General features: G+C 38.2%; 1 protein-coding gene across 3 annotated transcripts in view; it reads left to right on the forward strand.

Moving 5' to 3' along the window:
- The first annotated feature begins 1,326 nt into the window (after nucleotides 1-1,326).
- Nucleotides 1,327-16,628, forward strand: part of LOC110034001 — a 28,074-nt gene continuing 12,772 nt past the window's right edge. Inside the window, exons 1-5 of one of the 3 annotated variants that reach the window (XM_020738215.1) lie at nucleotides 1,327-1,476; nucleotides 1,553-2,056; nucleotides 13,749-14,074; nucleotides 15,588-15,680; nucleotides 15,749-15,848. In XM_020738215.1, coding sequence (XP_020593874.1) covers nucleotides 1,724-2,056; nucleotides 13,749-14,074; nucleotides 15,588-15,680; nucleotides 15,749-15,848 — 852 coding nt within the window. In that variant the 5' untranslated portion in view covers nucleotides 1,327-1,476; nucleotides 1,553-1,723. The other 2 variants (XM_020738214.1, XM_020738216.1) reach the window with 2 other exon arrangements.

A 16,628-nucleotide genomic window follows, 5' to 3' on the forward strand; every position in this document is an offset into this window, starting at 1 on the left:
GCATAGGTAGCCACCTATGGTCGGCCAGCACCCTTCAGGTAACCGCAACCGACAATCCTTGGGTGTCCAACAAGGACCATCTAAGCGGCACCCTTGGTCAGACACCTAGATCCAACCGACCACTGGATTCAATCTCGAACGACTTTCAAAAGCAAGGGTTACCTGACATCCAGATGAATTAACTGACCGATGTCATCTCATCCAACCAAAGAAATGATATGTTGGTTTGAAGAATCTGTGAACATCAAAAGAATCCAAATTCAGTTATGAATATGAAAAGACAATAATATCCTATACTCCTTTTATAAAAGCATGGGCATATATGTAATTTTTGCTTTATGACCATATATCTTCTATAAAAAGAGAGTGTATGTAAAAAAGGCCTTTGGCTCTAGAATCTAGACCCCATGTTGTAAAGGAAGAGCTTCCTTCCTTTCTTCTTGTAATCTCTATTTAGATATATAAAATGGGTTATTGAGCTCAAGAATACCTTAGTTTGCCCCCGCGGGATAGGTCCTAGTGTGCTTTTTAATTTCTTTTGTCTTGCTCGGTTTCTCGTCTCGTCTCGTCTCCTCTCCTCCCTGGTCCCTACTATTCCGACAATCGAGCGTGCTTCATAAGACATAATTGAATTCAACAATATGTATGCATATGTAATAAATATTTAATACTTAATTATATATACATTTTATAATATTATGTTTTTTTAAATACAAGTAAAAATTATTATTATTACTATTTATCTAAAGCATTTTTATTTACATCATTTCATACATGTATAAATGATGCAATTAAATTATTATAGTGTTATTCAAATAATATAAAAATTTAAACGTGGGAAGCATAGGGTTTTAACTCGTGGGAAGCCTAAGTCGTTATATATATCCTATTTTATTTCGTTGGAAGCCTTACTCTTTATGTTTACAATTTGCATTACCAAAAAAATGGGTCATCTGCTAGCCGCACAGGCACCCGAGCACGTACGCTCACCCACGCAGGCACCCCAGAACGTTTGCCGGCGAGCTCATAGGGAACCCTAGATAATTCTTGATCATCTATGAAGCCGAAACAGGGCATACGACGACAGAGGAAAGCGGAGAAGAAAGAGTGAGTAGAGAGAGACAAGCAGAACGAGCTTGGGTTTGACCAATTCCCCTTCTAAGTGTCTGACCGGCTTATATTTCTTCTCATGGGATGCCTCAGGGCTCAGTTGCTGCTGGAGAATCCAAATTCTTCCTCCCTCCTCGATCTCCGCTCACTTTCTTCCTGTTCGGTAACAGAGAAGAAAGAGCGGATATTCTTCCACCGTTCGACCCATTTCAATTACTTCCGTTTCTTTCTAGCTGGGCACAATTTTATAGTAGTTGCATATTGCTTCTCTTCTCTATTGTATTAGATCTGATTCTTTCGTGCTTCAGTAAGCTAAATCTACTTTCCCCGTTCACGGATCTCGGTATTGAGAAAGCTTTTCATGTGGTAACTGATTTGGCTTTCTAATTCTTTTTTTTTTTAATTTGGTAATCTAGTTTGATCAATTACGAGAATTATGCAGTGTTTGACTGCGGATGTAATTGATTAGGTTACTTGAATTCGACTCCTCATCGTCTTCTTCAGCAAATACGAATTTGTTCTCTCTGTTTCTATCCACTCTTTTGAGTTTTGAGTTTATAATACATGGAAAGGGGAACAAGACACTGGTAGATCTTTTCAAGAGTCAACCGTAATGGGCGCAATTTGTTCGAAGGGTTCCGCTGTGAACTTTTCGGCATCCCATATTAAGATTAATGTCGGTGGCTGCAAGGATGATGCGAGGGTATCTTCACCTTCTAAGTTGAAGTCTAATGGTAACTCGAAGACTTTACCAGTAGATGGTGTTCTGGAGAAGCGGAGCCTTGAGCAATCCCTCTCATTTTCAGAGGGGATGTCTCCTAATTTTGGTCGCATTAGGCATGGAACTTCATCACCCGGACAGCATGGTTTATCAAGAGTTCTTTCAGAAAAATCTTGGTCAACAAAATGGAAGGGGTCCAATGGAGTTAAATCGGGGACACAAAAGGCATGTCCTTTCAGACACATTCCCTCTTCATATTTTTCTTAAAATGGAGCATTTTTACTAACAACGTTATAACTAATGCAATTTAGCCCGGCATACTTTGTTCTTCTATTGTAATTTATGAGATGTGGCGGTAGTTTTGCAATAAGCAGCTGTAGCACCATTTGAGAGAGATTATTGAGCTGTTTAATCTGTTCATAGGAATTATATTTACCTGCAAATTAAGTATACCAACCCGCCTGCACCTGTTGATCGCTGTTGTTCCTATTAAATCATGGAAGCGTAGTTGAATTTCGCACTAGTTAGAAAAACCTTTCCTTTTTTACTAACAACGCCGGTGTAACTAATCTTCATTTTTTATTATATAAATAATATGACAAATAAATTTACAAAAAAAATCTTTTTTTTTTTTTTCATCAAAACTGAAAATCAATCTGTTTAAAGAACGTAAGCTTCTGCTATGACAATTTTGTATTAGTGTGGCAAAAATGATTTCTATTTATTTATTTTTTTTCTTTTCGCTTAGATACTCTTTTGAATTTCACGGACCGGGTTTTTTCTTTGTTTTCTTATTCATTCGTCACCAAGAAACATCCTCTATTTACTCTCCTTTTTTTCTCATTAAATAGCACGAATTAGTACTAAAATTTTTACTGCTTTTCCTTATATTCTCAGTTATCGTAACTGTATACGTAAATAGAGCGGTTTTTTGTTTTTGGGGTGCTAAAAAGGAAAAGAAAAAAGGCTAAAGGTTTTTTTTTTTGGCACCCATTCATCAAGTCTGACGTTGAAGAGTGTGTACTGTTGGTCTAAGCTCATGATTGTTGCTTCAGCAATTCTTAGGTTCTCTGTTAGGGTGTTGTTGTTATTAATGAATAATCTTGGAGGATTTACTTACATACCACTCAATTCCTATGTATTTACATATCTAAAGCCTAAACTTCAATTTTTACATACATGCCGCCTTATCTATGAATGAAAAGGTGTATTTCACTTTTTAATAGTTAAAATGGTGGCATTTTTTATGTGATATGAAAGATTTCGGTGGTAGAAAAGCAAAAAGTAAAGTTTTAGATGTTATATATTTAAATATGTTATGGATCTTAATTAAGGCTAATGACATACTTGTAATTTTCATGCCTCTTGGAAGGCCTCATCTACTTATAAATAGATGAGGGGTCTTGTGGGGAGTTTAGACCACTATAAGGAGATAGAAAAATCTGATCAAGAAGATCAAAAGGAGGAAGAAAATTCAGCAAGGAGAGGAAGAAGTGGAGAGACTTTAGAATTGAGGGAGAGGTCTTGTAGAGAGAGAGAGATCTAGAGAGATATGGTGATTCCTTAATGTAATGAGCCTGTAATTCTTCTTTTGTCATAGTGAATTTGGTAGTGATTCCCTCCGTAGATGTAGGTCTATGGACCGAACCACGTAATTCTTGTGTTTATTCCTTGTGGCATTTCGTTTCTTGCAGTTTTCCCTCTGTTTTTCCCGTTTCTTGCTGCGATTCATTTTTTTATTTCCTTCTTCTATTCAGTTGCCCAGCAAGGGCTTCAAATATCCAGGTTCACTGTTAGGTGGAATTCGAAATAAGACTTGGGCTACAACCATTCGTCTGTTCAGGTATTTCAACACCCAAGAACCGCAGAAGAGAGGAGGGAGGTATTCGACTGCTACAGGATTCGACACTGTAGCATGATGTTTAGATAGCAGTTCTTGGCCAGGAGCAGGGAGTTTGGTACACAGGTTATGCTGTTCAGACGGACGGATCTTCAGTTGCCAGAAGAAAAGAAGTCTAGCATTCTTTCGGTTGTAACAAGGAGGGAGTTCGACAATCCCTCTCCTAACCATAGCCTGTAGGTTCTTCCATCCAGGAAGAACAGTCCCTTGACATATCTTATTTGGCAATTTCAATATTAAAGATCTTTCCCATCTAACTCAATCCATAGGAGTTCTTTGAAACATTTCAGGTGTTCGGCGGGACGAGTTTACGACAATTGGCGCCGTTTGTGGGAATTCACCCACGACAATGGGCTCCGCAAAATTCGACATCGAGAAGTTCACAGGAAAGAACGACTTCGGCCTGTGGAGAGTGAAAATGAAAGCCCTGTTGGTGCAGCAAGGCGTTGCAGAAGCCTTGCAAGGCTCGGCGGCATTTCCGGCTGACATGACCGAAAAAGAAAAGAACGGGATTCTTGACAGGGCCCATAGCTTAATAATTCTGAGCCTTGACGATAAGGTTCTGAGGGAAGTTTCGAGGGAGACAACGGCTCAAGCACTTTGGGCCAAACTGCGGTCCTCTATATGAAGAAATCTCTGGCGAATAGACTCTTCTTGAAATAGCGTCTATATTCTTTCAAAAATGCACGAGGACAAATCAGTCTCGGAATAGATCGACGATTTTAATAAGATTATCGACGATCTCGAGAACATCGAGGTTAAGATGGATGACGATGATAAGACACTGCTAATACTAAATTCCATTCCTAAGAGCTACGTGCATTTCAAAGATGCGATGCTCTATGGAAGGACGCAGACAATCTCTCTGGAAGAGGTTCAATCTTTGGTCAGAGCCAAAGAACTCCAAAAGAAGCTCGAGACGAACGAAGAAATTAGCGGGGACAGTCTTATCATTAGAGAAACATCAGACAAAAAGGGCTAAAGAAACAGTCAAAGCAGATCAAGATCAAAGAAAGGAAAGAAGGACAGAAGTCAGTCGACGAAAGGATCTTACAAGTGTTTTCAGTGCCATAAGGAAGGTCACTTCTGACCTTCCGGAGAAACTGTCCGGAGAGGAAGAAGAAATTTCAAGAAAATCCTAAAGATCTTGGAGAAGCAAGCATAGCCTCGGATGGCTATGATTCAGCTGAAGCACTGGTGATCACCGAATAAGAATCCAACAATGAGTGGATCTTCGACTCGGGGTGCTTTTTCCACATGTGTCCTCACAAGGACTGGTTCGAGACATTGCAACTGGCAAATGGTGGGTCTGTACTACTTGGAGATAACAAGGCTTGTAGGGTGGTCAGTAGTGGAACAATCAGAATTAAGATGTTCGATGGAGCCGAACGAATACTACAACATGTCAAGTACGTTCCCGAACTAAAAAGAAATCTGATCTTTTTAGGTATGCTGGAGTCAAGCGGATACTCATTCAAGGCAGAAAGTGGTTGCATCAAAGTAATCAAAGGCTCCCTCATCGTCATGAAATGAGTTAGGAAGAATGGGTTTTACTCCCTAATTGGAAGAACTGTAATTGACGACTTCTCTAACGCAATACGATCAAAACCCGACAGGACTAGACTATGGCACATGAGACTGGGGCATGTAAGTGAAAAAGACTTACAAGAACTGTCCAGACAGAACCTGTTATATGGAGATCAAGTCAGTAAACTGGAGTTTTGTGAACAATTTGTGTTGGGGAAGGCCACCAGAGTGAAGTTCTCTACCGGAACTCACACATCAATGAAACCACTTGATTATGCACACAGTGATCTATGGGGCCCAGCCGGAACTCAAACTCATGGAGGAGGGAGGTACTTTATGTCCATCATAGATGACTACACCAGAAAGGTATGTGTCTTTATCCTTAAAACAAAAAATGAAGCTTTTCAACGATTCAAGGACTGGTTAACTCTCACTGAAAATAAGATGGAAGCAAAACTGAAGTACTTGAAAACTGACAATGGCCTGGAGTACTGTTCAGAACAGTTCGATGAGTTTTGCAGAAAGAATGACATTACGAGGCACAAGACAGTTCAGAACACTCCTCAACAGAATGACTTGGCTGAAAGGATGAATAGGACTCTCTTAGAGAGAGTGAGGTGCATGCTCTTAAATGTCGGCCTACCCAAATCTTTCTGGGGTAAAGCTGTGTCAACCTCTTGCTATCTTATCAATAGATGTCCATCGACAGTTATTGGAATGAAGACTCCTTTGGAGATGTGGTACGGGAAACCAGATAGCTATGAAAATCTCAAAATGTTTGGATGTATTGCATATGCTCATGTTAGACAGGATAAGCTGGAAGCAAGGGCTTTAAAGTGCATTTTCATTGGCTATCCACCTGGAACCAAAGACTACAAACTGTGGTGTCTAGATCAACAAAAATGCATCATCAGTAGAGATGTGGTATTCGATGAGTCCAAAATGGCAAACATGCAAAGCTACGTTACCAAGAACAGTGCTATTAAGGAGGATACTCCAATTGAGGTGGAGCTGCAACATCAACAAATCTTGATGGATCAAGGGACTGTTGCAAACAATTAAGATGAAGCGGTGGAAGACCAACAAGAAATTGAATTTGAAAGCAGATTAAATGACTACAGTTTGGTGAGAGATAGGCAGAGAAGAACCATCAGACCGTCAGAGAGATATGATCATGCAAATTTGATCTCTTATGCATTGAGCGTCGCAGAAGAGATAGAAGAAGCAGAATCAAATAGCTACAAGGAAGCTCTAAAGAGTAAAGAGAGACACAAGTGGGAAGATGTTATGGATGAAGAGATAGCTTCTTTGATGAAGAACAAAAAATGAAAACTTGTAGACTGATCAAAGAATCAATGTGTCGTTGGTTGTAAGTGGACCTTCAAGAAGAAGAAAGACATCCTAGGCAGCAAGGAGGTCAGGTATAAAGCAAGACTTGTAGCAAAGGGGTTCACATAGGTAGAAGGAATTGACTTCAATGAAATTTTCTCGTCCGTGGTAAAGTACTGCTCGATCAGGATAGTTTTAGCACTAGCGGTTCAATTCAATTTGAAATTAGAGCAGCTAGATGTTAAAACTGCGTTCTTACACAGAGAGTTGGAAGAAATCATCTTCATGGAACAGTCAGAGGGGTATAGCACACCTAAAACCAATGATAAAGTTTTCTTGCTGAAGAAATCTTTGTACGGACTGAAACAAAGCCCAAGACAATGGTACAAAAGATTTGATGAGTTTATGATAAAGATTGGTTTTGCCAGAAGCAGCTACGATAGTTGTGTCTACATGAAGAAACAAGATGGTGATATAAGTACATACTTGCTCCTATACGTAGATGATATGTTAGTAGCCAGCAAAAGCAAGAAGGAAATCCAGAAGATCAAAGGTATGCTTAGCTCAGAATTTGACATGAAGGATCTTGGACCTGCTACTAAGATCCTAGGGATGGAGATTACAAGAGACAGAAAGAAGGGCAGCTTATTCTTGTCTCAGAAGTCATACACTCAGAAAGTTCTAGCAAGATTTAACATGCATGAGGCTAAGCAGGTTACAACACCAATTGGTCAGCACTTTAGATTGTCGAATTCTCAAGCCCCTGAGAATGAAAATGAGAAAAGATACATGGATGGTGTCCCTTACGCCAGTGGGGTTGGTAACATCATGTATGAGATGGTTTGCAGTAGACCAGATTTGGCCTACGCCGTTAGTATTGTAAGCAGGTTCATGACAAATCCAAGGCAGACTCACTGGGAAGCTCGAAAATGGATCTTGCGATACTTAAAAAGGTACCACCAATTTGGGGTTGCTTTTTAAAAGGCAGGAGGACAAAGATGAAAAGATCGTCGGGCTACGTGGACTCTGATTATGCAGGAAGCATTGACACCAGGAAGTCACTAACCAGATTCATCTTCACTGTCTTCGTCACTGCAGTCAGCTGGAAGTCCAACCTTCAATTCATGGTGGCTCTCTCAACAACAGAGGCTGAATATATTGCTGTGACAGAAGCAATTAAATAAGCTATGTGGCTAAAGGGTATGGCTGAAGAACTTGGTGTATATCAAAAGTTTGTAACTGTGTTCCGCGATAACCAAAACACAATTCACCTAACTCGGAACCAAGTCTTTCATGAAAGGTCAAAGCATATAGACGTAAAGCTTCACTTTGTGAGAGATGTTGTAGCCAAAGGTTCTATAGTTGTGGAAAAGATTCATACTGAAGATAACCCCGCCGACATGTTAATGAAAGTTTTACCGACTGCTAAGTTCAGATATTGTCTGGAGTTAGTAAATTTCACTGGGGGCTAAGGGCCCCATCCGGGCTAATTTGAGGGAATATCTAGAGCGTTTTAATTAAGAGTCAAGGTGGAGAATTGTTGTTTATTCATGGCTCTTAATTATGACATTAATGACATACTTGTAATATTTTCATGCCTCTTGGAAAACCTCATCTATATTGTGGGGAGTTTAGACCTTAATAAGGATATAGAAAAATCTGATCAAGAAGATCAAGAGGAGGAAGAAAATTCAGCATGGAGAGGAAGAAGGGGAGAGGCTTTAGAATTGAGGGAGATGTCTTGTAGAGAGAAAGAGAGATCTAGAGAGATATGGTGATTCTTCAATGTAATGAGCCTGTAATTCTTCTTTTGTCATAGTGAATTTGGTAGTGATTCCCTCCGTGGATGTAGGTCTACGGACCAAACCACGTAAATCTTCTTGCTTGTGTTTTTGTGTTTGTTTCTTGTGGCATTTCCTTTCTTGCAGTTTTCCCTCTGTTTTTCCCGTTTCTTGCTGAAATTCGTTTTTTTTCCCCTTCTTCTATTCAGTTGCCCAGCAAGGGCTTCAAATATCCAGGTTCACTGTTAGGTCGAATTCAAAACAAGACTTGGGCTACAACCATTCGGCTGTTCAGGTATTTCGGCACCCAAGAATCGCAGAAGAGAGGAGGGAGGTATTCGGCTGCTACAGGATTCAATACTGTAGCAAGATGTTCGGATAGCAGTTCTTGGCCAGGAGCAGGGAGTTTGGTACACAAGTTATGCTGTTCGGACAGAAGGATCTTCAGCTGCCAGAAGGAAAGAAGTCTAGCATTCTTTCGGTTGTAACAAGGAGGGAGTTCGGCAATCCCTCTCCTAACCGTAGCCTGTAGGCTCTTCCATCCAGGAAGAACAATCCCTTGACATTTCTTATTTGGCAATTCCAATATTAAAGATCTTTCTTATCCAACTCAATCCATAGGAGTTCTTTGAAACATTTCAGGTGTTCGGCGGGGCGAGTCTACAACAAAATACATAGGAATTTGGTAGTATGGGTAGTATGTATGTAAATATGTAAATGCCCCTAAAACCTTTTGTACAAGGCTATTTGTTGTTAGCGTAAGATCTTGAACTGACCATATTGTGGTATTAAGTTGATGATTTGCTAAGATTTCTCGTGTAATTGACATACCAACAATTAAACCCAATTTTGGTGAATAGTAGCTAAGGTTTTGTTAGTACGTCAGTTGTGAGTACTCCCAACAACTTACACAATGTGGTGATAAAGTTCAAATGTTGACTAGTTCTAAAGATAATATTATATTTGCTCCATTGAGTTTGAAACTTTAATTAGGAATTCTAGAATTGGGTGACAAGATAAGAAGAAGAAAAAAAATTGATTGTTTGCAGGAACTACATTGGGAATGGAAGAAAAATCGAAAGGGCACTGTGGAGTAAGTTAATTTATGCTTGAAAGGTTAATGATACAAATGAGTTTGAGATAACTATAGATATATAATTTCAAGGATAATATATTAAGGTGACTAGGTTTGATGATAGGGCGATTGATATCCATGGTGATTGTCCAAATTGGTTAGTACTTATGCTCTATACATTTAACTAGAATGTCTAATTTGAAAAATTAATTTTAAGATGTGGTAAATAAAATATTATAATGCATACTTAAAGAGCAATGATTTTGATTCGGGATTTCTTAAAATATATATATATATATAATATATATATAATTTCTATTAGGAGGGGGGTATGTCAGAATTTTTTATGGGCCTGTACTAAGAGTGAAACTAAAGGGAGAGGCTGTATTTGATTTGCAATAGCAAAATGGGTGCTGCCAAATCACGGATATATTATAAAAATTCTGATATTATTTTAAGAGAAAGTTGATCACACAACAATAAAAAATAGTTATGGATGTATATATATATATATATATATATTTCTTTATTTGTTTTTATAATTTTGTTTCCCTTTCATGTAGCAAATATGTTGATATGGATACCTTCCCTAGGTAATTTTGTTATTGTGTACATATCCATGCAGTTCTTACTGTAGATTGGTGATTTTTAAGTGTTCCAGTTGTGATTGAGGTATTCAAGCCCAATTTCTGCGATGTTGTGTCAGATGTTGGTGTTTAAACTCTAAGGCTTGCTGCTTCCTCATTTTTTGATATTGTTAGGGTCAAGGGTTCCCCAAAGTCGATCATATTTTCTAACTTATATTTATTCTTTCATCTCGACATAAATTAGAATTAGCACAAGCCCACCACTATCCTTGACGATAAACTTGCTCTCATTTCTTCTGAGGTAGATATCTCAGAGGCAAAAATCTCTATTCAGGCAGCTCTAATTTCTGAAACTCTATTTGAAAAAAAAATTATTTGGTTGCCTAAGCTTGGAGATTATTTGATTCTTCCCATCCGATCACCATTCTACTCTATTAGTCTTCTTGATAGGTGCTGCATGCCTATTGGAATACCTTGCATGTAGATTATTGTAGACTTTTTTTGAGGCATTTATATTATATGAATGGCTTATAGATTTTTTTTGTTGAAATGGCATTTTTTTTTTTCAATTTTGTGGATTCTCCTATTACTCTAAGTTGGTTTGGTTTGAAGTTGGATCTTATAATTTTTCTAGAGCCGTATCTAGCACAATATTTTATCAAACTATTGAGGATCTTGTTGCTATTCAGCTTATTTCTTCTCCATTCCTGCTATAGCTGTTTCCACCAATGCTACAGCTGATTTGAAGTGAAGATCCATGTTAATTCTAGCTCAGTTCAGTCTCAAGAATCTATCAGAAGTTTTGTTGACTTAGTGGATACAAGATTTTAGATGGATGGTGTTTTCTTGTCCGATAATTTCAGATTCTAGACTTTGTATTTGTTAGGTATGACTCATATACCATAAATGAGACAGATGCTGAAGCGGAGTGTAGCCCACGTAGCCCACGAGTGGAGTGGAGTGGAAGGATCTGTCCAATCGGGGGAGTTTCATTATGTGGGTTGGGAGTGCGGAGGCAACATCCTGTTGTTTCGTACATGGGTAATTTAAGTAATTACATATTGTACTATATGGTTATATATATATATCATGTCTGTAACCATATGCGAGCTGAATCTTGTATTATGTACTCTTTTTTGAATATTGAAAAAGAAGTCGCCACTTTTCTCTTGAGAATGTAGGCATCTTTGCCAAACCTCGTAAATTTCTATGTGTTCTTCTGGATTTGTGTCGATTCATAGTTTTTCTTCGCCCTAATTTCTCAACAAGTGGTATCAGAGCGAGATTTTAGGGCAGAGAAGAAAAATTTCGGCGGCGCAAGAATAAAGAAGATTTTGGCAGATGAGTTTTGGCGGCTAGGAGTTCGGTGAATTTCGGGGCTTCAGCGATTCGGCGAAGAACTTTGGCGGTTCGTGGTAGATTGTTGGAGCAGGCAGTTCTAGGGAATGAAAGAAAAATTTCAGTGGCGTAGGAATAAAGAAGATTTGGCAGAGGAGTTTTGCGGCTAGGAGTTCGGTGAATTTTGGGGCTTCAACAATTCGACGAAGAACTTTGGCGGTTAGCGGCAGATTGTTGGAGCAGGTAGCGAGGAGTTCGCGAAGGGCGCGAATCGCACAGAAGGTCAGTTTGCGAAGGCAAAGCTGAAGGCGTTCGCGGGAAGTTGGCAGACGGAGGCGCGAAGGATTGTTCGCTGGAGATTGCTGCCAACGCAGGAGTCTTCGAAGGCGAAGCCGAAGGCGGTTCGCTGCAGGCTGTTCGTCGGAGGAGAATCTAGGAATTTTCCATCTCCACCAGAGGGAATATTCCCTCTAAAACAAGGGAGGAGCTCGCTGCACGCGAGAATTCGTGGAAGGAGTTTTGCGCGGGAGTTCCGCGCCGATGCAGACATTTGCGCGGGAGGCGTTTGCGGGATTCGGTTTGGAGGGAGCGGCGGAGGAGCAGAATTGGAAGGGCAAACGCGGGAAAAGAAAATTCATGCGGAAAAGGAAAGTCCACGGAGAAGGAAATTTAGCACGGAGATATTTTAGGACTCGTGAAAGGTAAGGAAAGGGAATCTGCTGCTGTACTCGGGAAATGAAATATTTCTTTTTGGAAGGAAAGCGAAGGCGGAGCTTTTCTTGGAAGTTTAAGGAAAAGGACTTCTAGGAAAGTTTAATTAAGGGAAAGTCTTTTTTTCTGGGAAACTTAACTAAGGGAAATACTTAATTAAGAAAACTTAATTAAGGGAATTTTTTTTCTGGGAAACTTAACTAAAGGAAATACTTAATTAAGAAAACTTAATTAAGGGAATATTTCAATCATTTTTTGGAAAGATTCTGTTGTTTGTCTGGAAAATCTTGTTGCACGCGGAGATTTTTCATGACGCAGGAATGACAAGGAAAGAAAATCTGTTGCTGCACTCGGGAAAGGAAAGATTTCTTTTTGGAAGGAAAGCGGAGGCGGAGTTTTTCTGAAAGGAAAGCGGAGGCGGAGTTTTTCTGAAAGGAAAGCGGAGGCGGAACTTTTCTAGAAGGAAAAATGAGCTTTTCTGGAAAGCAGATGCGGAGCTTTTCTTGGAAGTGTAAGGAAAAAGATTTCTGGAAAAATTTAATTAAGGAAAAGTCATTTTTCTTGGAAACTTAATTAAAGAATCTTAATTAAGGGATTATTTAAAATTGTGGCCCAACCCATATTGGTGCACTAGAAACTTAATGATATATTTCTCCTAAGGGGTTGGATATTCGCCAAGGCGGAGATTTCTTAGGTATGACTCAGGTGGAGATTTCTTAGGATACCAGAATTTGGAGTCTATTTGGAGTCTCTTAAAATGAAGAGATGTCTCATGGAATTGAATAAGAGTGTCTCTTGAAATTTAGTGAATTGATGGGAGTGAGGGCGCAGCGGAAGCGTGGTGGCCCAACCCACACTAGTGCATAAGAAACTTCATGATATATTTCTCCTGAGGGGCTGAATATTTGTCAAGGTGGAGATTTGTTAGGCATATGTATTTCTACTCCATGATATATTTCTCCTAAGGGACTAGATATTCACTAAGGTGGAGATTTGTTAGGCATATATATTTCTTCTTACTAAGGTGGAGATTTGTTATGCATATATATTTCTTCTAAGGGGTTGGATATTCACCAAGGTGGAGATTTGTTAGGTATGACTCATATATCATAAATGAGACAGATGCTGGAGCAGAGTGGAGCAGAAGGATCTGTCAAATTGAGGGAGTTTCATTATGTGGGTTGGGGGTGCGGGGGCAATAACCCACGGTTTGGTACAGGAGTAATTTAAGTATTTACATATTGTACTATATGGTTATATATATGTTCTGTCTGTAACCCTAGGCGAGCTGAATCTTGTATTCTGTACTCTTTTCTGAATATTGAAAAGAAAGTCGCCGCTCTGTTCTCGAGGATGTAGGCATCTTTCCCGAACCTCGTAATTCTCTATGTGTTCTTTTGGATTTGTGTCGATTTTTAGTTTTTCTTCGCCCTAATTTCTCAACAGTATCTGAATGTCGGCATGCTCCACTCCCTCTCAGATAGTTGTCCACTCACTCCATGCTATTTTTTTCTTCTTTTTTTTTTAATCTGTCTCAACCATTGAAAATGTGAAATGGTTTTCTCTAACTGTTTCTTTGGAATACTGTCATGATCATGAATTGAAGTTTAGCTCTTCTTATTGAATTTATAGTTAAAATGTCATCTTTCTAACCTTTGCTTTTCAGCAGGTTGCAGAAGTAGGCTTGCTTCTGGGCAGGGCTGGCAGTGTAGGTTTTGGTAAGGCTGTAGAGGTTTTGGACACGATCAGCAGTAGTGTGACAAGTTTGAACACCAACAGTGGTTTTTCGTCAGGGGTGGCAATGAAAGGAAATAAAATTTCTATTCTGGCTTTTGAGGTGGCTAACACAATAGTTAAAGGAGCCAATCTGTTGCATGCACTTTCAGAAGAAAATACGAGGAATTTGAAGGGCGTGGTGCTTCCGTCAGAGGCAGTTCAAAATTTAGTTTCCGAAGACATGGATGAGTTGTTAGGAATTGCTGCTGCTGACAAAAGGTTCATTGGCGAGTCATCATTTATGTTATTCTAATGGGCTGGTTTCAAAGTTTATTAAAGTTTGACTTTCTGTAGAGGCTGAAATGAAACAGAGGGGGCATTTACATACATAGCACGCAATTCTTATTTATTTACATATCTCACACCTAAACTTCCATATTTTACATCTATACCACTCAAATCTTTAACATCACATCAAAAATACCACCATCCTTCCTTTTTTAAAAGTGGAATACACATTTTTATGCATAGGTTTATGACAACAAGGTATTGTAAATGTAAATATCAAACTTTAGTTGTTAGATATGTAAATACATAAGAATTATGCGGCATACATGTAACTTTCGAAAACAACAAACCTTTATCCTACTAAGTGGGGTCGGCTACGCGAATCAATTTTCTTCATTGTGTCTTATTGAGATATTTTTATTTTATTCTAATAAATTGAGATCATTTTGTATGCAACATTCAAAGTCTTTCTAGGTCTACCTCTAACTTTTGTATCATAAGTTTAATCTAAAACGTTTACTCTCCTAACTGGGTCATCAGATTGCCGACGTTTAATCTAAACAAACCTTTTAAAACGACTCTCTAATCTTATTTGCTACTGCCTCCTTCAACCCTTTCATGGATATGTTTGTTTGACATTTTATCTCTAGTATAAACTCACTCATCCACCCGAGCATTCTCATTTGAGCAACACTTAATTTTATGCTTCTCTTTTAAAGGCCAACATTTTGCACCATAAAACATTGTAGGTCTCACCACTATCTTATAATCTTATAAAATTTTTCTTTCTAAGCAGCACTTTTCTATCGTACAATGGGCCTGATGTATTCCTCCACATCAACCATCCTACTTCAATTCTACTAATAAATTCTCCATCTAGATCACTATCACTTTGAACAATAGACTTGAGATATCTAAAGCGTTTACTCTTTTTAATGCCTTGATCAACCATTTTTACAGCCCCGCTAATAGATCTATTATTATTAAAGTTATATTCCAGTTATTTAGTTTTATATCTGCTCAAACGAAAGCCTTTAGACTCTAGTTGACCTCCATAATTCAAGTTTTTTTTGAACTCTTTCTAGTTTTATCCACAAGAAGGATATCATCCACCAAAGCATATACGAAGGCACAACCTCCTATAAATGCCTAGTAAGAGTATCCCTAACTAAAATGAAAAGATATGAGCTTGATGACGATCCCTGATGTAATCCAACTGAAATAGGAAGACACTTTTGTCAATCCTCTGTATTCCAACACAAGTAACAACTATAGTATACATATTTTTAATGACTTGAATGTAAACAATCTCAACACATTTCGTTTCTAGAATTCTCCAAAGTACTCATGGAACTTAATCATAAGCTTTATCCTCTAAATATACGTAAATTTCCCCAAAAAAAATCTCACCGGTTGAAAAATTAAGGTTTGCTATTTTTTTTTTCCTGGATTATACTTTCTGATACTGATTATGAACTTGTTTGTTTTCATTTTTTTTTATCAGGGATGAGTTGAAAGTGTTTTGTGGAGAAGTGGTTCGTTTTGGGAATCGATGTAAAGATCCTCAGTGGCACAACTTGGATCGTTATTTTACAAAGTAAGCACCGTACATATTCAACCACATTGATTTCACTGGTGTTCGCCAATTATTTAACTAGTTTTCAGTCATTCTAGATTAGGGTCTGAACTCACATCACAACAGCAATGTAAACAGCAAGCTGCAGCAGTTATGCAGCAGCTAATGATTTTGGTTCAATATACAGCTGTAAGTATTTCATTCTAATTTATATAGGTACTTTTGAGTGTTTACAAATCTATGCATTTTGATTTATTTTTTTTGTTTCATTTATTACCTATATTACTGAGGTTTTTATGACTTCATTGATTTTTGTTCTAAAGCAACTAGAATTCTTTTTTCTCTTTTTACATGTTGAGTTTTCTTTATTTTTATGGAAAATTCTTTTTCGCACGTTTATTTTGTTAATACTGAATGGTGTAATGACTATCTTACATCGTGTGGGAGGGAAGCTGTAGCTATGCTCGGTAACTTTAGGTTTCTCTTAGAGCTCCTTTTTGGCTATGCTTGTGTGGATGGCAGGTTAAGGAAATGAAAAGAAATTCCCGTATTTATGGTTAAAGATCCATAATAATAGTGGTCATTTGCTATTCCTAACAATTTGAAGCTGTGTCGCTGGTGGGAATTTGTACGTTTTTATATTGATTGATATTTAATTCATCTTATGTCTTTTAGATATTGAAGAGAGGAGTATTGAGTTGAATTTTGTGTGTAATTTATTGGGGGTCTTGCTTTTCTATTTTTACAACAGGATTTTTTATTATAATTTGTAATTTTAATCTATGAAAACTATTAATTACTTTGAAAATAAAGTAAAATATTACAGTTTGCACACATTTATTACTGAAATTTTCAGAGGGACCTTAACCTTTTGAGGCTCACAGATTTCTAATGATGGATGACACCATATTGACTTGCTTTGCAATTGCATAGGTTGTCAAGTTGAAGACTAGAATTTCCGGTACTTCT

Source organism: Phalaenopsis equestris, unplaced genomic scaffold, assembly GCF_001263595.1.
Source record: "Phalaenopsis equestris unplaced genomic scaffold, ASM126359v1 Scaffold001321, whole genome shotgun sequence".
Taxonomy (NCBI): Eukaryota; Viridiplantae; Streptophyta; class Magnoliopsida; order Asparagales; family Orchidaceae; genus Phalaenopsis; species Phalaenopsis equestris.